The sequence below is a fragment of the Xenopus laevis genome, chromosome 1L (genome assembly GCF_017654675.1).
Source record: "Xenopus laevis strain J_2021 chromosome 1L, Xenopus_laevis_v10.1, whole genome shotgun sequence".
Classification (NCBI taxonomy): domain Eukaryota; kingdom Metazoa; phylum Chordata; class Amphibia; order Anura; family Pipidae; genus Xenopus; species Xenopus laevis.
The window spans coordinates 150091935-150107352 of NC_054371.1; the positions used below are offsets into that span (position 1 = coordinate 150091935).

Here is a 15418-nt window from a genome sequence, read left to right on the forward strand (position 1 = left end):
TGGCGATGTCGCCAAACGAGCGGATCTCCCTCCGATATGCCCACCTTGAGGTGGGCAATATCGGGCTGATCCGATCGTGGGCCCTAGGGCCCAACGATCGGATCCTAGCGTTCGCCAAACGGGCGGTCGGATCGCGGGACCGCATCAACTAACAGATGCGGCCGCGATCCGACGGGATTTTTAATCCCATCCGATCGGGGAAGCCCGTCGGGGGCCCCCATACACGGGCCAATAAGCTGCCGACACGGTCTGTCGGCAGCTTTTATCGGCCCGTGTATGGCCACCTTAAAGCAGGCTGAATAATGAATTGGTTGTTAAACTTTACTGCATTATGGGCTCAATTTTGAATATTTCCAGGCCAGTGCAATACACAGGACTATACAAGCACATCATCACCTTATGGTATAGCCTATCACAGTGAGCCTTCCCTTAATATCATCATGTTCATGAAACAAACTGTATTAGATAGGGCCACACCAGGCAACTCAATTTCTGACTTACAGTAGCAAACATGGCAGCACGATTGTTAGTTTGACAAAGTAATATAAAGATGCTTTCATTTGTATCAGCGTGTCCAATGTGCTTCCAGTTACACAAACTGCTAGCAGCTATGCAATGTACTTGTCTCTAAATCCTAGATAAATACTGTTGACTGAGTCATACCTAGCAAGTAAAGGGGGTTTGATCCAAGCTGGAATTCCTGTCTTTGCAAATATAATTGCTTGAGTTTTTCTGATTTTGCCCCAAGCTGAGTTAGCAGAGTCTTCTAAAACTGGAAAACTACTTCTTAGGGTATATTTCTACCACATTTGCTCAGTGACAAGTATATAGCATAGAAGTTAATGGGAGGTTCTGGCACTTTCTCCACTGGTGTTTTTATGCCAGTTACCAGTGCCAGAAGCACGATACCCGTTACTGCAGAAACATGCCCTGTTATTATATTATATAATATTATATTATTATTATTATTATAATTTATATAAACCAACTTTGCATATCTCCTAACATTTGAAAAATAGAAAGAGGGACAAAAATATCTGCTGTGTGTAGCGTGGTGAAGATGTTTGGACCACGCCCATTTTATGGCTACACCCTCTAAATACCACATCCATTTTCCAAAATTTGGCAGGTTATGGAAAGTTTAAACACATTTCTGGGGGTTTTATGGTCAGGTTTTATGTGGTACTATAATCGTGATTTTCCCTTTAAGCTGCAAGTCACAGTTTCCCCAAAAGATTTGCTTATATTAAATAGTTACAATTGTGTCTTTGCTTATCGGAAATTGTTACAAATGTATCTAAAAGCAGTATTCTGGGCTCTCTGTCAAAAGTCTCTTATTTAATTACATTTCAGAAACTTTGTATCTTTTTCTCTGTTTAGTCAGAGAGAAACTCAAGACATTTCAGTAACAATCCGGGACTGCGGGTTGAGCATTCAAAATTGGGACTGTCCCGGGAAAAACTGGACAGTTGGGAGGTATGTCTTTGCAGCAAGTGGCCCAGAGTTTTTCCATGCCATTAGTCAAGCAGAAGTTACCTAAAGGCCATGCAATAGGCAATAAAGAAAGCCTGTGGTTACTCCCTGCCCTTCAGACACAGTCCCTTGCTGCTTCTCTGTAAACTTTCCAGTGAAACTGTTTACTGCTGAAATGGAGAGGTTTGTATAAACAGCCAGAGGTCAAATGCCATCCATCACTGTCCACTCACCCACTGAGCTGAGCCATGATACCAATGGGAACGTACAAAGTATGAAAAGATTTTTTTTTTTTTTTAACACTGACTGTATCTGTGTGTGACATTGCTGGAACTTTATGAGTCCACATATCTGATGATAAACTCCTGACATTGGGATGAGTTAATATGATTTTCCGGAGCACGAGACAACATGTGGTAGCATTTTTCAGCCTGACTGGTGAAAGCCGAGTCCTTTTTTTTTTATGGAATACGGGTCATTGTTTTGATTGCTCTTTTTGTTTGGTTCTCTTTCTCAGACTGTAATGACACATCTACGGTCAATATAAGTGAGAGACAGTGACAATGTGCCTGTGAAGTAATGCCTTTCCATTGCTTTCTTTTCAGCTTTAACTGCCTGACTGGAAGCCTTGAGCCTGCATAACCCTCAGACATACTTAGCTTAATGACAACTTCCTCTATTGAGTAACAACTCTGATGGGAATAAACAAAATGAAATGTCTGGCTGTTTCCCGGCCTGTGGGGAGACTACTAGAAGAAGCTGCATAAGGGCTCCCATTCTCCCACACACAAAAACCACAACGCCCCTATATTTAAACAGCAAACAGTTGTAGACAATCCTCCTGAGAGTGGAACACATGCACCTCATGTAAATTACTTCCCTGGGAACACAGTGCATTCAATATATTAATATGAAAACACAACCCTATAACAGGATTAAATAACAATGTTTTGCACACGATTTCCTTTTTTCTACAATAATAATAAATTATTATATTATTATTATTATATATTGTTAATCTTGAACTAGGAACCAGAAATAACAGCTCTTCCTGCAAACTAATGAAGCTATATTCCATGAGGCATTTAAATGCATTACTTTGTAATATATTTAGGCCCCGACAGCTGTAAAACCATGACTGAGAATCTAACATGTAAATGGTTTAATATCAGTTTTGCACTGTAAAATATGATTTTCTGCTCATTTGGAGGTCCTCTCTTTATCTTGTGTGTATCATTCACTCTTGATCACAACCAGCAGCCTGTTGATGTTCTATAGCAGAGTTCTTCAGCCTCATTCCTTAGCCTCAGGGCCAAGGTTCTTACAGTACATAGCCTGTCAAATACACTGTTATTAACAGCAAATGAGCAATGAGGGGTCTGTTTAATTCATTTTTGGGGTGGGGGTTGTTTGCTTGATATTTTTTCTCTAAAACAAATAAAAGCATAGTGCATAAAAGAATATCAGACCAGATAAAGTATAAAAAGAGGGGGGAAAAATGGAAAAATGGGGGGAAATTGTCATATGGCAATAACAACACAAAAAAGTTGCTTCAATGCTGCACGCTTTTAAAACTCATTCTGAATTTAAGATTCTAAGCTGCTTTACCTTACATTTCTTTTGCCAGTCATATGTACTGTTTGGTTCAGTAATCAATGGCATTAGAAATGGAAACTCAGCCATTTTCTTTTTCAACCCGCACCTTTCAAAGGGCCAGGAGTTTTCTAATTAGTAATAAAATCATTTCCATACAAATGACAAAGGTGATTAACACATACACCATAGGGCAGTGAATGTAAAACAGAATGCTAAGTTTCCTGCTGGCAACTTAATGCTGTTTAAACATGATCCATTCTCCCCTTCTGTCACCCCCTATTATTCACCAACCCCCACAATTTAGCATTAATATGTTACTTACAGCAAAGAGATAAAGGGAACAATGCACAGGGGGGAGGCAGTCGATTTCAATGGAATGACAACATCTTTTTTGGAACTGGCAAATGTAAATAGTTTTTTTGCCCTAAAAAATGCAACTAAGTTTCCCTGTTGCTTAATGAAAAAGAAAAAAAAAATCAGCATTTTCCCCATTTGTGTAAATGTTGCATACAGATATGAAAGCACAGTGTGGCAAGTAAGTGACAGAACCAATATGAGACACAAGTGTTAAGGTTTACTCACTTTGCAGTCTGGCAGGACATATACGGATATTGTTAAGAACACACACTGGTGCTTTATAAATATATGCTAATAATTAGTAATAGCAGCTCCAGTGTAAATGTAATAATACAAGAGAATGCAGACAAATGGCCATTTGCTCTCCTAGATCTGAACACCCAGCATGAAAGCAGATAGGGTGAAATTTGGGGAAAATATCTATTTGCTGTCCTAGCAGTTACATGTTACCAGGCCCCACAGCAAATTTAATTTAGGGCTCCAAACCATTGGTAAGTTGACCTATTTTACCAAGACATATTGAAATTGAATATCAATTAGGGAGTAATTGGGCCATCTACACTCCTGGGCCTCCCTGCTACCACAGGGTCTGCTTCCTCTGTAGATAGGGACGCAGCATGTTGCATTTTCCCATTTTGCATTCGGCTCTTACTTGTGTCTGTGTGAGTATAGCCACATTGAAAAGAATTCAGTGCATTTACTCCTGCGCTCCCCTGCGGCTGAACGCATAAATCCAGAATGCAGGGGAGCGCAGGTAGAAACGCTCGTCTGTAAGAGCCCTAATGCCTATAAGAAATAATGGCACCTAATTGTCTGTAGCTTTGATTAAATTACTGACACAAATACACCGATGTGAACAACAAACCTCTAGACAACTCTGTAACTAAATTCCTTAGTGGTAAGTGCAACATGGTAATCAACATGCGTGCTAAACTGTTTTTTTAAAGAAAATGGCTAAAATTATATGTTCAATGATTTCATGGTCCTTAGATAAGTAATTTCAGATGCCATAATTCATATAAAATACACCTTTGATTATCTGCCCAACCTTATATACACTGAGCTGACACATAATAAAACAAAACCATGAATATTCTGCCATGCAAGTCAATGAGGATTTTGAAACAAGACTATACAGTGTGTGTGTGGCTGCACAGTGGCACCTTGTGAATTCTAAGCTGAACATGTCCTGCTACTGAATAGAGTTATTGTATTTACAAGTTTCCATTGGTTTCAGTTTTTCAAAGGAAAGCTTGTCCTGCCTATTGCCATGCAGTCATCCTACTTACTCCTGCAGAAAGATAAGATTGCGTAACCATTGGCCCTCCAGTTCTTGCTGAACTACAACTCAGCTGGTTGTGCATACATTTTAAATATATATACGTGGATATAACTAAACGTGTCCACATATTTTCATACATTTTTCCACCAAAAGCTTTAGTAATATTGGTAAAAACACATACTACTTTATACACACCACTTATTACTATTATAGCCCTAAACCATATGTTAAGGCATGCCATATTAGATAAGGCCATTCTGGGTAACTATACAATACAAAACATCTTACGTTTATATGTCTATAGAGACAGCCTTCAGCCTGGGAAAAAAATATGGCAGCCACACAAGTATCATTAACAGACACATGCAGAGAAGAACTGTTATGAACACACAGTCAATACCGTGTATTACACTGGAACAACTTGACATGACTTATTCTAAAACATTTAATGGCCTTAGTTTATGGCAATATTGGTGCAAGGGTGACAATAAAAGACATTGTACATCTGTGTGATTTCAGTGCAAGTGTGTAGATTTAAGAGCTGTGTGTCCCTGGGAGCCCTCACATCCAATTTTACATGCAAAAAGTTTGTCCAATTACTTGATCATTGGGCCGGATAAAAGTACAAGCTATTTCAATGGTGTTTCAGCTACAAATACTGTAACAACCTCTCTAACCAACAAATCATACACTTCACATTTAATTATAAGATCAACATAATGAGTATATCTAAAACTAAATTATGAGCATAAACTGCTGTTATTCAATATAAATTTAGCCTATGGATGAATGTGATTGTAAGGGCAATGGCACACTAGATTCATGCCCTCCTTTTTGAGTCAGGTCCAATATAATTCAGAGTTTAGCTGCACTAGCAGGCACATCAGGAGCCTATGTAAGTGCAGCTACAAGAAGTGGAGGTCGGGATGCTTTCAAGGTTTTCAGGCCGAGCTCCGTCCATGTAGCAGCACTCTGGCCGACACTTTGCCTGTTAGTGCAACGGAAGCAGATTGGACCTGCCACCAAAACGCAGGCAGAGGGAAGTGGGGAATATGCCTAAGGGCAAATTTATCAAAGTATGAGTCAGTGAAAAAAAAGCAGACAAAGCTTGTGCAACTTTTTTTCTCAAATACTAGCTTATTTAGGGCTAGTCCACACGAGGAGATTCGGGGAGATTTTGATCGACTATCTCCCCAAACTGCCTCAGCGTGTTTTCCCATAGGCTACAATGAAAAGTCACCTGCGCTAATGCACAAGCGGCGATGCGTTTTCAATAGTCGCCCAAAGTTGCCTCGTGAGGAATCTCATTGTCCCATTCATTTTCAGTGAGGCTCAAAATCTTGAATGTTTTAATAAACTAGGAAAATAAATAAATAAAAATGTTAGAGAACATTCCCGTTGACTTCTACACAACCTCACCAGCTTTTACTTGATGAGTTTTTTCTGGTGACTTTCCATTGTTTTTTCCTTTAATAAATTATGGTTTTTCTACATCCAAGTTTTTTCTCAAATTCAGAAAAAACGCCAACTCGATTTTTGATAAACCAGCCCCCTAGTGTGTCCTTACCCTAAGAAAGTTTCCAATATACAGTAACTGAACTGCACTATATTTATCTGCACTTTCTGCACTCTTTTTTCTTGAAACAATGTGGTAGAGGTAAACTCTCCTCCATTCAAGGTTTCATTATTTACGGGGCCTACCATTCCATACTTCCTCCCTGTAATCTGGTTTCTGATACATTGTTTCCCTAGTCAGAGTGACCAGAGTAAAAGAGCGTATTACATATTTATATATTTTTATAATACAAGTCATATAAAGCCATTCTGCAGGAAATGAGGAAGAAAGAAAGAAAGAAAGAAAGAAAGAAAGAAAGAAAGAAAGAAAGAAAGAAAGAAAGAAAGAAAGAAAGAAAGAAAGAAAGAAGCCTAAGGGTGCAGACATCTGTTTTTCCTATGCCTGTCTGATACTGGGTACTAGAGCACTGTGGGAAATGGTATTTGGGAGCAATAAAGTCTTCTCCAGCCTAGGCAAGACTGAGGGCTGTCTGAGGTCATAAGGCCAGTTATTTGCATCACGTGGAGCACGAAAGGGAGGTTATACTGCATAGACACCAAAATCTTGGAATTCATGAGACCTCCGGTTTCTAATTAACTCAATCACTTCTGTGCCCTTTGCAAACAGACAACAAAGAGAGCACTATTGTGGTGAGAGGAAACATTACTATCTGCAGCCACCGAGAGAGCAGAAAAACAAATGGGACAGAAATTTATTTTGGAGAAGTTATAGGGTAAAACTTTTTGATATGAAGAATAACAAAAGTGGTGTAAAGGTGACACCTGTATTGGTTAACTAAAGGTGGCCATAGAAGGGCAGATTAAAGCTGCCAATATCGGTCCTTTAGACTGATTTGGCAGCTTATCTGCCCATGTTTGGGGGCTCTTGATGGATCCTCCCGATGGATATCAGGCCAAAAATCGCCAGATAGCAATCGGTCAAGTTTGATTTTATGCCGTTAGTGGGCATATCGGGTTAAGATCCGCTCATTTGGCGACCTTTGCCAAACGAGCAGATCTTAAAGTGTATGGCCACCTTTAGATGATTATCACTGTAAGCTTTCCCAACCTTTCAGTTCTTTTTTAAAAGCTGATTACCACTGTGAATATCATCTTATACACTACAAGTTGCAAAAACACACATGCTTGGATTGTAAAATGGCATTTTTAGGGCAGAGACACACACTGCTATTTTCGGGAGATTAGTCGCCCAACGACAAATTGATTTTTCTTCTGGCGACTAATCTCCCCAAACTGCCTTTGTGCCAGTTAGAATCTAAATCACGGGTGGGCGACTAATCTCCTGTAATAGCAATAGTGTCTCTGCTCTAAACTCACTGTTTTGCTTGTATTTGTCAAGTACAATTTCCAGCAAGACCCGACACACTTCTGTTGTAAGGGGATGCTGGGCGTTGTAGTTCAAGCCAAGTGAACCCTGGGCAGTCCTAAATAACTCCGTAGATGTTTGTAAGTGCAGTCAAAGGAAATGTAAATTATAACACATCAGAGCCACATTAAGCAACAAAGCAGAGCAAAATTGGAAAAATTCCCTGTGGAAAAAGCTGTGCTTGGTTATCCACCTCTCTCATCAGTACTTCTCCCCCTCTGTCGTTAGAAGGAGGACTTAAACTGGGACATAAAATAGCCCAAGCATTCTACCACTGAGCTTCTGCACAATGTGACGGCCCTTGAGAAAGGCCCATAAAAGTAATGCACTCACTTAGTCGTATGCTGGAGCCCCCTTCCAGATAACAATGAGGAGGCAGCACTTTGAAGGAAATGGCAGGCCCTTGAATTTACAAGCCAAGAAGCAGCAGAAGCCCCTTCTTAGTAGGTAAAAAGTGGTTCTGCACAACGTTTCAAAAGGGGTCACCATAAATCAACAGGGAATAAAGGGAAACTGTCCACATTGCCCAGATCAAATGCCCCACGTGATACAGAGGCAGCAGATAGGCTTCCCCCTCCCCCCTCCAGGTAATGTAACAAATGGCTTGGGCCCTGGAGCTGAGTAACAGGAAGTGCACAATCTAAGCATCTGTCACCTCCCGGGGAGAGTTAAATGGATTAGGGTCCAACCAGGAGGGGAGAAGGCCTTTCAAAACCTGCACACTATTAACATGTCTGCTCCAATATGCAACTTCACTGCTTGGCCCACTAAGAACCCCCACTGTCCTGAGTGGGATCTGAATCGGTGGGGGAGGCAGAACTAAATTAACAGACAAACAAAATGCTTGGGATGGAATGATCTGATATTTGCCAATCTAACATGCACCCATAGGTGCCAGGGGTGATAGCAGCAGCTGTATGGGTAATGTGAAGTGTGGGATTAGCACACAAGGACAGGGATAGAGATAAAGGCCACCTTTGGAGAGGGCAATAATCAGGACATGGATCCACTGAGACCTCACAGTTACCTCCAATAACAAAGCAGATAGAGGGTCCTGTTGGTGATAAGATTATCCTATTGTCTTAAGCACTTCCCAGCCGTGTTATCTGGAACTCAAGGGGCTTATCTGTGTTATTCTACTCACTGCCCTACTGACCCCTTCCATAATCGGTAACCCCCCCCCCCCAGCCTGACATGAGGCCTTAGAATACAGAACAAGTTTCACCCTCCTCCTGTATAATTTTTGATTTGTGTATATTTTTTAAAGAAAAAATGTTACAGATTAAACTTCCCATCGCAGGGTCTTCTGCAAAAGCGCCCACATCAGACTCAAACAAGCACTGCCCCCTAATAAGCACCAGCAAGAAGAGTTCAGAGACTTTCAGCAATAATAGCTATAAAACATAATACATCTGTGCTGAAAGTAAGTAGTAAGGCCCAGTGCCGCATGGTTGTCTTAGGCCCCACGACCTTCATTTTACTATACTATATACCACAACTTTATAACAACTTCCCTCCAGGTCTTCCAAGAGCTGCAGCTCCTCGTAACAGAGCGCCATCTATCGGCAGGTCAGGCTCAGCACAGGGAGCAGCATCAAACTATCAGATCTTCGCACAGCTTCACTGAATCCCTGTCTGCTGAGTGGATCACATCCAGGCACAAAACTGCCCCCACCCCCTGAATATTACATTGGTTGCTTTGCTGCAACACTTGATACATGTTGCTCACAAACTACTAAGCGCTCACATCACATCATTAGACTTTTTTTTTGCCCATAGACGTAACAATTACGATTTTTCAAGACACACGTGTAGAGCTGAATTGTTGGATATACAGGTAGAAACAATCGAATTCTACCGGTATCTGATGATTCAGTACTAATAATGGCCGATGTTCTGGTGCCTTCAAAGGCACCGATCGAAATTTTCCGTCCAGCCCGATCGATATCCAAGTCTTCTGCCGATATCGGTCACCTCTTTTCCCACCATACACACATCGAATATCGCTTCGTATGTTATTATCTGTGCGTCTATGGCCATATGAAACAAATTTCTGTGCAATATTGGGTGCGTGTATGGTGGGAAAAGAGCCGACCCATATCTGCAGCAGACTTGGATATCGGTTGGCTCGTTGATTATTGTACTTACTAGCCCATAACATTCACACTGGTAAAGAAACGAATGCACCCTAATAGGAAAGCTGCTACCCCTATTATTAACCCATTATAATGTACAAGGATATTCCATTACCAACTCTTATTCCCTAAATTCAAGCTACTACTAACTCACCATGAAACGCAGGCTGATCCCCTACTAACCCATCGTAATACACGGTCTGGTGCCAGTTATAATACACCTTCATGCAAAGGCTGCTCCCCTACTAACCTATACAGTGCAAGAGTCCACTAGCAACCCAGTCACAATGCACACACTTACCCCTGCTAATCCAGCCCAATGAAGCCATCCGTAACATAAAGCTGCTGGCCCAGGCTATTAGCCTGGCAGGATTAAACTGATCTAGCATATTAGCTGCACTTACAAGCCACTATATGATACTTATAGCACTAATGAGCCCCCTATGCATCATCCAGAAACTCATTACTACAGTATTAAGAAGCAATGCGGAACCCACCACCGCGCTGGCTGCTCCAGGAGTCCTGAGTAGTGGCTACACGTGATCCTTACCTGAAGCTTGTACAGGCAGCAGTATGGCAGCCACGAGAAGCCCGAGCAGGGCACATCCAATCCCCCCATTCTGGCTCCTGGTCCTGGACATCCCCAGAGAATAAGTAACGGCGCAAAGTATCCAAAGTTCCCAGAGAGCAGTGCAAGTCAGGCGAGGTAAGGGGCAACACTGGCCAAGCACCAGCCCCGACCCACCCGCCTGCTGCTGCTGCTGCTTCTCCTCCAGCTCCTGTACAAAGAGCTCTTTGTCGCACTGCTCCTGTCCCAGCTGATACCTTTCCACTTTAGCTGCTTTAAATGTCTGCAGCCTGCGACACTTCAGATTCAGGGCGACTCGTTGCCGTTCTACTAATGATGCCTTGTCTTACAATAGACTTTAGGTGGGCAGTATAGTCATCCTTCCTCCCAAGCGCTAGGTACGTGCTGATGATGATGGGCAGGAAAAAAAACTCAGCTGCAAGTCAAAAAAAAAAAGTTTACTGCAGTCCTTTCTTAGTGTGGCAGTCCTGCCCCCTTGTGTGTCCCAAACAGTGAGAGGGGAGGTGAGAGTGGGCTGGCTCATTGGCTCTCCTCCCTGCACCCCTGCCAGCAGCTTCGTGACGTCACTGGGGAACCACCGGCAAGTAGTCGGGGTTCAACCTGAGCATGCGCCATCTGCTGGACACTTAGCAGTCGGGGTGGAAACGCACAGAAGATGCTGCCTCGGTGTTTCATAAAACTTTATTCCTCCAACATCATACTCCTCCCCCCGAAGTGTTTCTAGTTTGTAACTTTTGGGAAAAAGGGAGTTATTGGCAGCTGTAGTTTACATACATTTATATTCACATATATTTATATTAAAGAAACCAGACCAACCTTAACTATTAACTGAATGAAATACATTTAGTTATGCACAAAACAGTCAAATGGAACTCTCTAATATTAGTACCGATTGAAGCCAATTTATTTATTTATAAATGCATTTATAAAGCATTTGCAGGTATGGAATCTGTTATCCAGAATGCTCGGGATCTGTTTTCCGGATAAGGAGTATTTTTGTAGTTTGGATCTCATACCTTAAAGCTGGCCATATATGAAGAGATCCGCTCGTCTGGCGACATCGCCAAACGAGCGGATCTTTCCCAGCTATGCCCACCAACGGCAGGGCTATATCCGTGTAATATGAACATTTGGCCCTGGGGCCGAAGTATCGGATTACAACGAGGAGCAATGGGTTCAGACGGGTCGTCTGCAGAAAAATTAAATCTTCCCGATGAATATCGTGGCCAGATATCGATCGGGAAGACCTGTCAGAAGCCCCCAGACACGACAGATAAATTGGTCTAAAGGACCAATATCGGCAGCTTTATCTGCCCTTGTATGGCCACCTTAAGTCTACTAAAAAGGAGTGGTTCACCTTTAAGTTAACTTTTAGCATGTTATAGAATGGCTTATTCTAAGCAACTTTTCAATTGGTCTTCATTATTTTATTTTTTATAGTTATTTAATTATTTGCCTTCTTCGTCTGACTCTTTCCAGCTTTCAAATGGGGTTCATTGACCCCCTTTAAAAACAAATGTTCAGTAAGGCTACACATTTATTGTTATTGCTACTTTTTATTACTCCTCTTTCTATTCAGACCCTCCCCTATTCATATTCCAGTCTTTCATTTAAATCAATGCATGGGTAATTTGGAGCCTAGCAACCAGATTGCTGAAATTGCAAACTGGAGAATTGCTGAATAAAAAGCTAAATAACTCAAAAACCACAAATAATAAAAGATGAGAACCAATTACAAATTGCCTCCGTCAGAATATCACTCTTTACATCATACTAAAAGTTAACTCAAAGGTGAACAACCCCTTTAACAAAAAGGTGGTTTAAGGGCAGAGACTCACGCTGCTATTTTGGGAGATTAATTCCCCTAGCGACAAATCGCTTTTTCATTGGGCGACTAATCTCCCCGAACTGCTTCGTTTTCCGACATCACCCAAAGTTGCCTCACAAGGAAACTTTGGAGACTTCAGAAAGCTCAAGCAATCCGAGTGCCATGCTAGAATGTAATTCGCCGGCAGGAAGGCAGTTCAGGGAGATTAGTCACTCGAAGAAGAAATGCTTTGTCGCTGGCGACTAATCTCCCGAAATAGCAGCGTGTGTGTCTCTGCCCTCTAGGTGATACCTTTATTGGCTAACTAAAATAATCACAGAAAGCTTTCAGAACATTGCAGTTCCTTTTTCAAGTTGAATACAGTAGAAACTCCATTTTATGTTTTTTAGGGGACCAGAAAAAGATGGTGTAAAATCCAGGAAAATGTAATATCAGGAAAATGTATTATGCATAATATATAGGTGGGACCACAAAACAACAATGTAAAATGAGGGGAAACTTAAAATCAGGGGATGTAAAATTGAGTTTCCAATGTATAAAGAAGCTGTAGTGTTCTCTGATATATATAACATTTAGGGGCTACAACCCAACGATTGTGGATCAATTCATTTATAGAGCCACTAGGATTCCCAGGAGTCAATTTCTACAGTATAAAGAAAAACCTGAAGTAAATTGGGTGTCTCTAGTGGTCACATACAATCCAAAACTAAAGAAAAATAACCAGGGGTCTACAGGGTACACTTCATATGGATAAGAGGCACACAAGCATATTCCCAGACCCAACCTAAAGACACTAATAACAAGAAGTTCCCTATCACAACCCACCAAAAATGGAACATACCCATGTGGCAAAAAAAAAAAACAATGCAAAACCTGCCCACACATCCAGATCCAGACAGAACAGAGATTCCAGACACATTAGAGCAGGGATCCCCAACCTTTTTTACCCGTGAGCCACATTCAAATGTAAAAAGAGTTGGGGAGCAACACAAGCATGAAAAGACCCCTTGGGGTGCCAAATAAGGGCTGTAATTGGTTATTTGTAGCTCCTATGTGGACTGGCAGCTTACAGGATGCTCTACTTGGCAATATGCTTAGTTTTTATGCAATTAAAAATTGCTTCCAAGCCTGGAATTCAAAAATAAGCACCTGCTTTGAGGACACTGAGAGCAACATCCAAGGGGTTGGAGAGCAACATGTTGCTCACGAGCTACTGGTTGGGGATCACTGCATTAGAGCAATACAACATACATGACCAGTACAACTGTTCTTCTAATGTTGTGTACTTGATACATGATACATGCTGCACCAGATGCCAAGCAGGAGGACTGTATATAGGCAAAACTGGTCAAAGTCTGAGAAAGAGAAATACAAATCACTGCTTCACTATAATCAATAAAAAACTAGACACACCAGTAGAAAACCATTCCAGCATCCCTTACTACTCTATGAATTATTTTAGAAGGGTTTTAAGGGGAATTTTGAAACAGAAAATGAAAGGAAAGTATGGGAATACAAATTAATGACAATTTTCAACTCTCTGGAGAAGGCACTAAACCTGGGCCTTGTACTTATGGCTAATTATGTGGATTAAGAACTGCCTGCAACAAGTCAGAAACACAAACAGCTTCATTATATTCAGCTTGAAAATGGAACTAAAATGTCCTGAAAGCTTGCTTTGATTATCTTATTTAGCCAATAAAAGTATCACCTTTATATCACCTTTTTGTTTATTTGTTGTGCCCTGTGACTGGCTAACACGTACAACAACTTTACCTAAAAAACATTGAAACACTAATTAAACCCATTGTTTTGCCTCCAATAAGGATTAATCAAATCTTAGTTGGAATGAAGTACAGGTATGGGACCTGTTATCCAGAATGCTCGGACCTGGGGGTTTCCGGATAACAGTAAATATTAAATAAACCCCAAAGGCTGATTTTGCTTCCAATAAGGATTATCAAAATCTTAATTGGGATCAAGTACAATGTACTGTTTTATTATCACAGAGAAAAAGGAAATCAGTTTTAAACATTTGATTATATTATTTGATTATAATAGAGTCTATGGGAGAAGGCCATTCCATAATTCAGAACTTTCTGGATAACGGGTTTCCAAACCTATATAAATTACTGTTTTATTATTACAGAGAAAAAGGAAATAATTTAAAAAAAAATGGGAATTATTTCATTAAAATGGAGGCAATGGGAGATGGCCTTTATGTAATTCAGAGCTTTCTGCAAGCCCGGATTTGTAGGCAAGCCACAAAGGCCCTGTCCTAGGCCTGGCCGCCCACTGGCCACAACTGAACTGTCCACAGCATCTGAACCTGCCCGTTCATCACCACAACTGAACCTGCCTGCCCATCACCTCATCTGAACCGTTTTGCCCAGTCCCCAGTTCCTGCAATAGGGAAAATTGTAAGGGAGGTACTTGAGTGCAAGAACTCATTTATGGTGTTTAGATGTAAGAAATACTGAAAGTCATGCCTCTCAGCTGTCTATACTTTAAGGCAGTGATCCACAACCAGTGCCTCGTGAGCAACATGTTGTTCTCCAACACCTTGGATGTTGCTCCCAGTGGCCTCAAAGCAGATGCTCATTTTCGAATTCCAGGCTTGTAGACAAGGTTTGGTTGTATAAAAAACACGCGTACTGCCAAATAGAGCCTCCTGTGGCTTTGCAGTCCATATAGGAGCTACCAAACAGCCAATCACAACCCTTATTTGACATCCTCATAGACTTTTTATTGCTTGTGTTGCTCCCAACTCTTTTTAAATTTAAATATGGCTCACAGGAATCGTATGAATTTCTTGTCAAAATGGAAAATCTTCATAAATAGCTTTTCTCAAACTGATAGATCTAAACTTGACTCAATTCTTTATTCACCATAGGTCCATGGAATCGTAATTATACGACACTAGCTAGTACTATTATGAAAATAATAAAACCTAGATTAGGACTACATTTTAGACAATAGTCCTATAATATACAATTTCACTATTTATTTGTTTGTTTTTTTAAATTAATATATTAGAATGCTTGTATTAATTACCTTATTAATTATTGCATTTTTCTGCATGTACTTTCTGTTGTTATTGTACATTTATATTATTGATGTAACTATCTATTCATAAAATAATAAAAAAAAAAAAGTTGGGGACCACTGCTTTAAGGACTGAGGATGATGGCTGGCATGCATTATTGGTTCATATTAG

General features: G+C 40.8%; 1 protein-coding gene across 4 annotated transcripts in view; it reads right to left on the bottom strand.

Annotated features, from left to right (window-relative positions):
• ror2.L (receptor tyrosine kinase like orphan receptor 2 L homeolog) overlaps positions 1 to 10857 on the bottom strand; it is a 92049-nt gene extending 81192 nt beyond the window's left edge. For 2 of the 4 annotated variants that reach the window (XM_018238228.2, XM_018238073.2), the window contains exon 1: positions 10335 to 10857. In XM_018238228.2, the coding sequence (XP_018093717.1) occupies positions 10335 to 10425 (91 nt within the window). In that variant the 5' untranslated portion in view covers positions 10426 to 10857. 4 annotated transcript variants of the gene reach the window in all.
• Positions 10858 to 15418: the final 4561 nt, after the last annotated feature.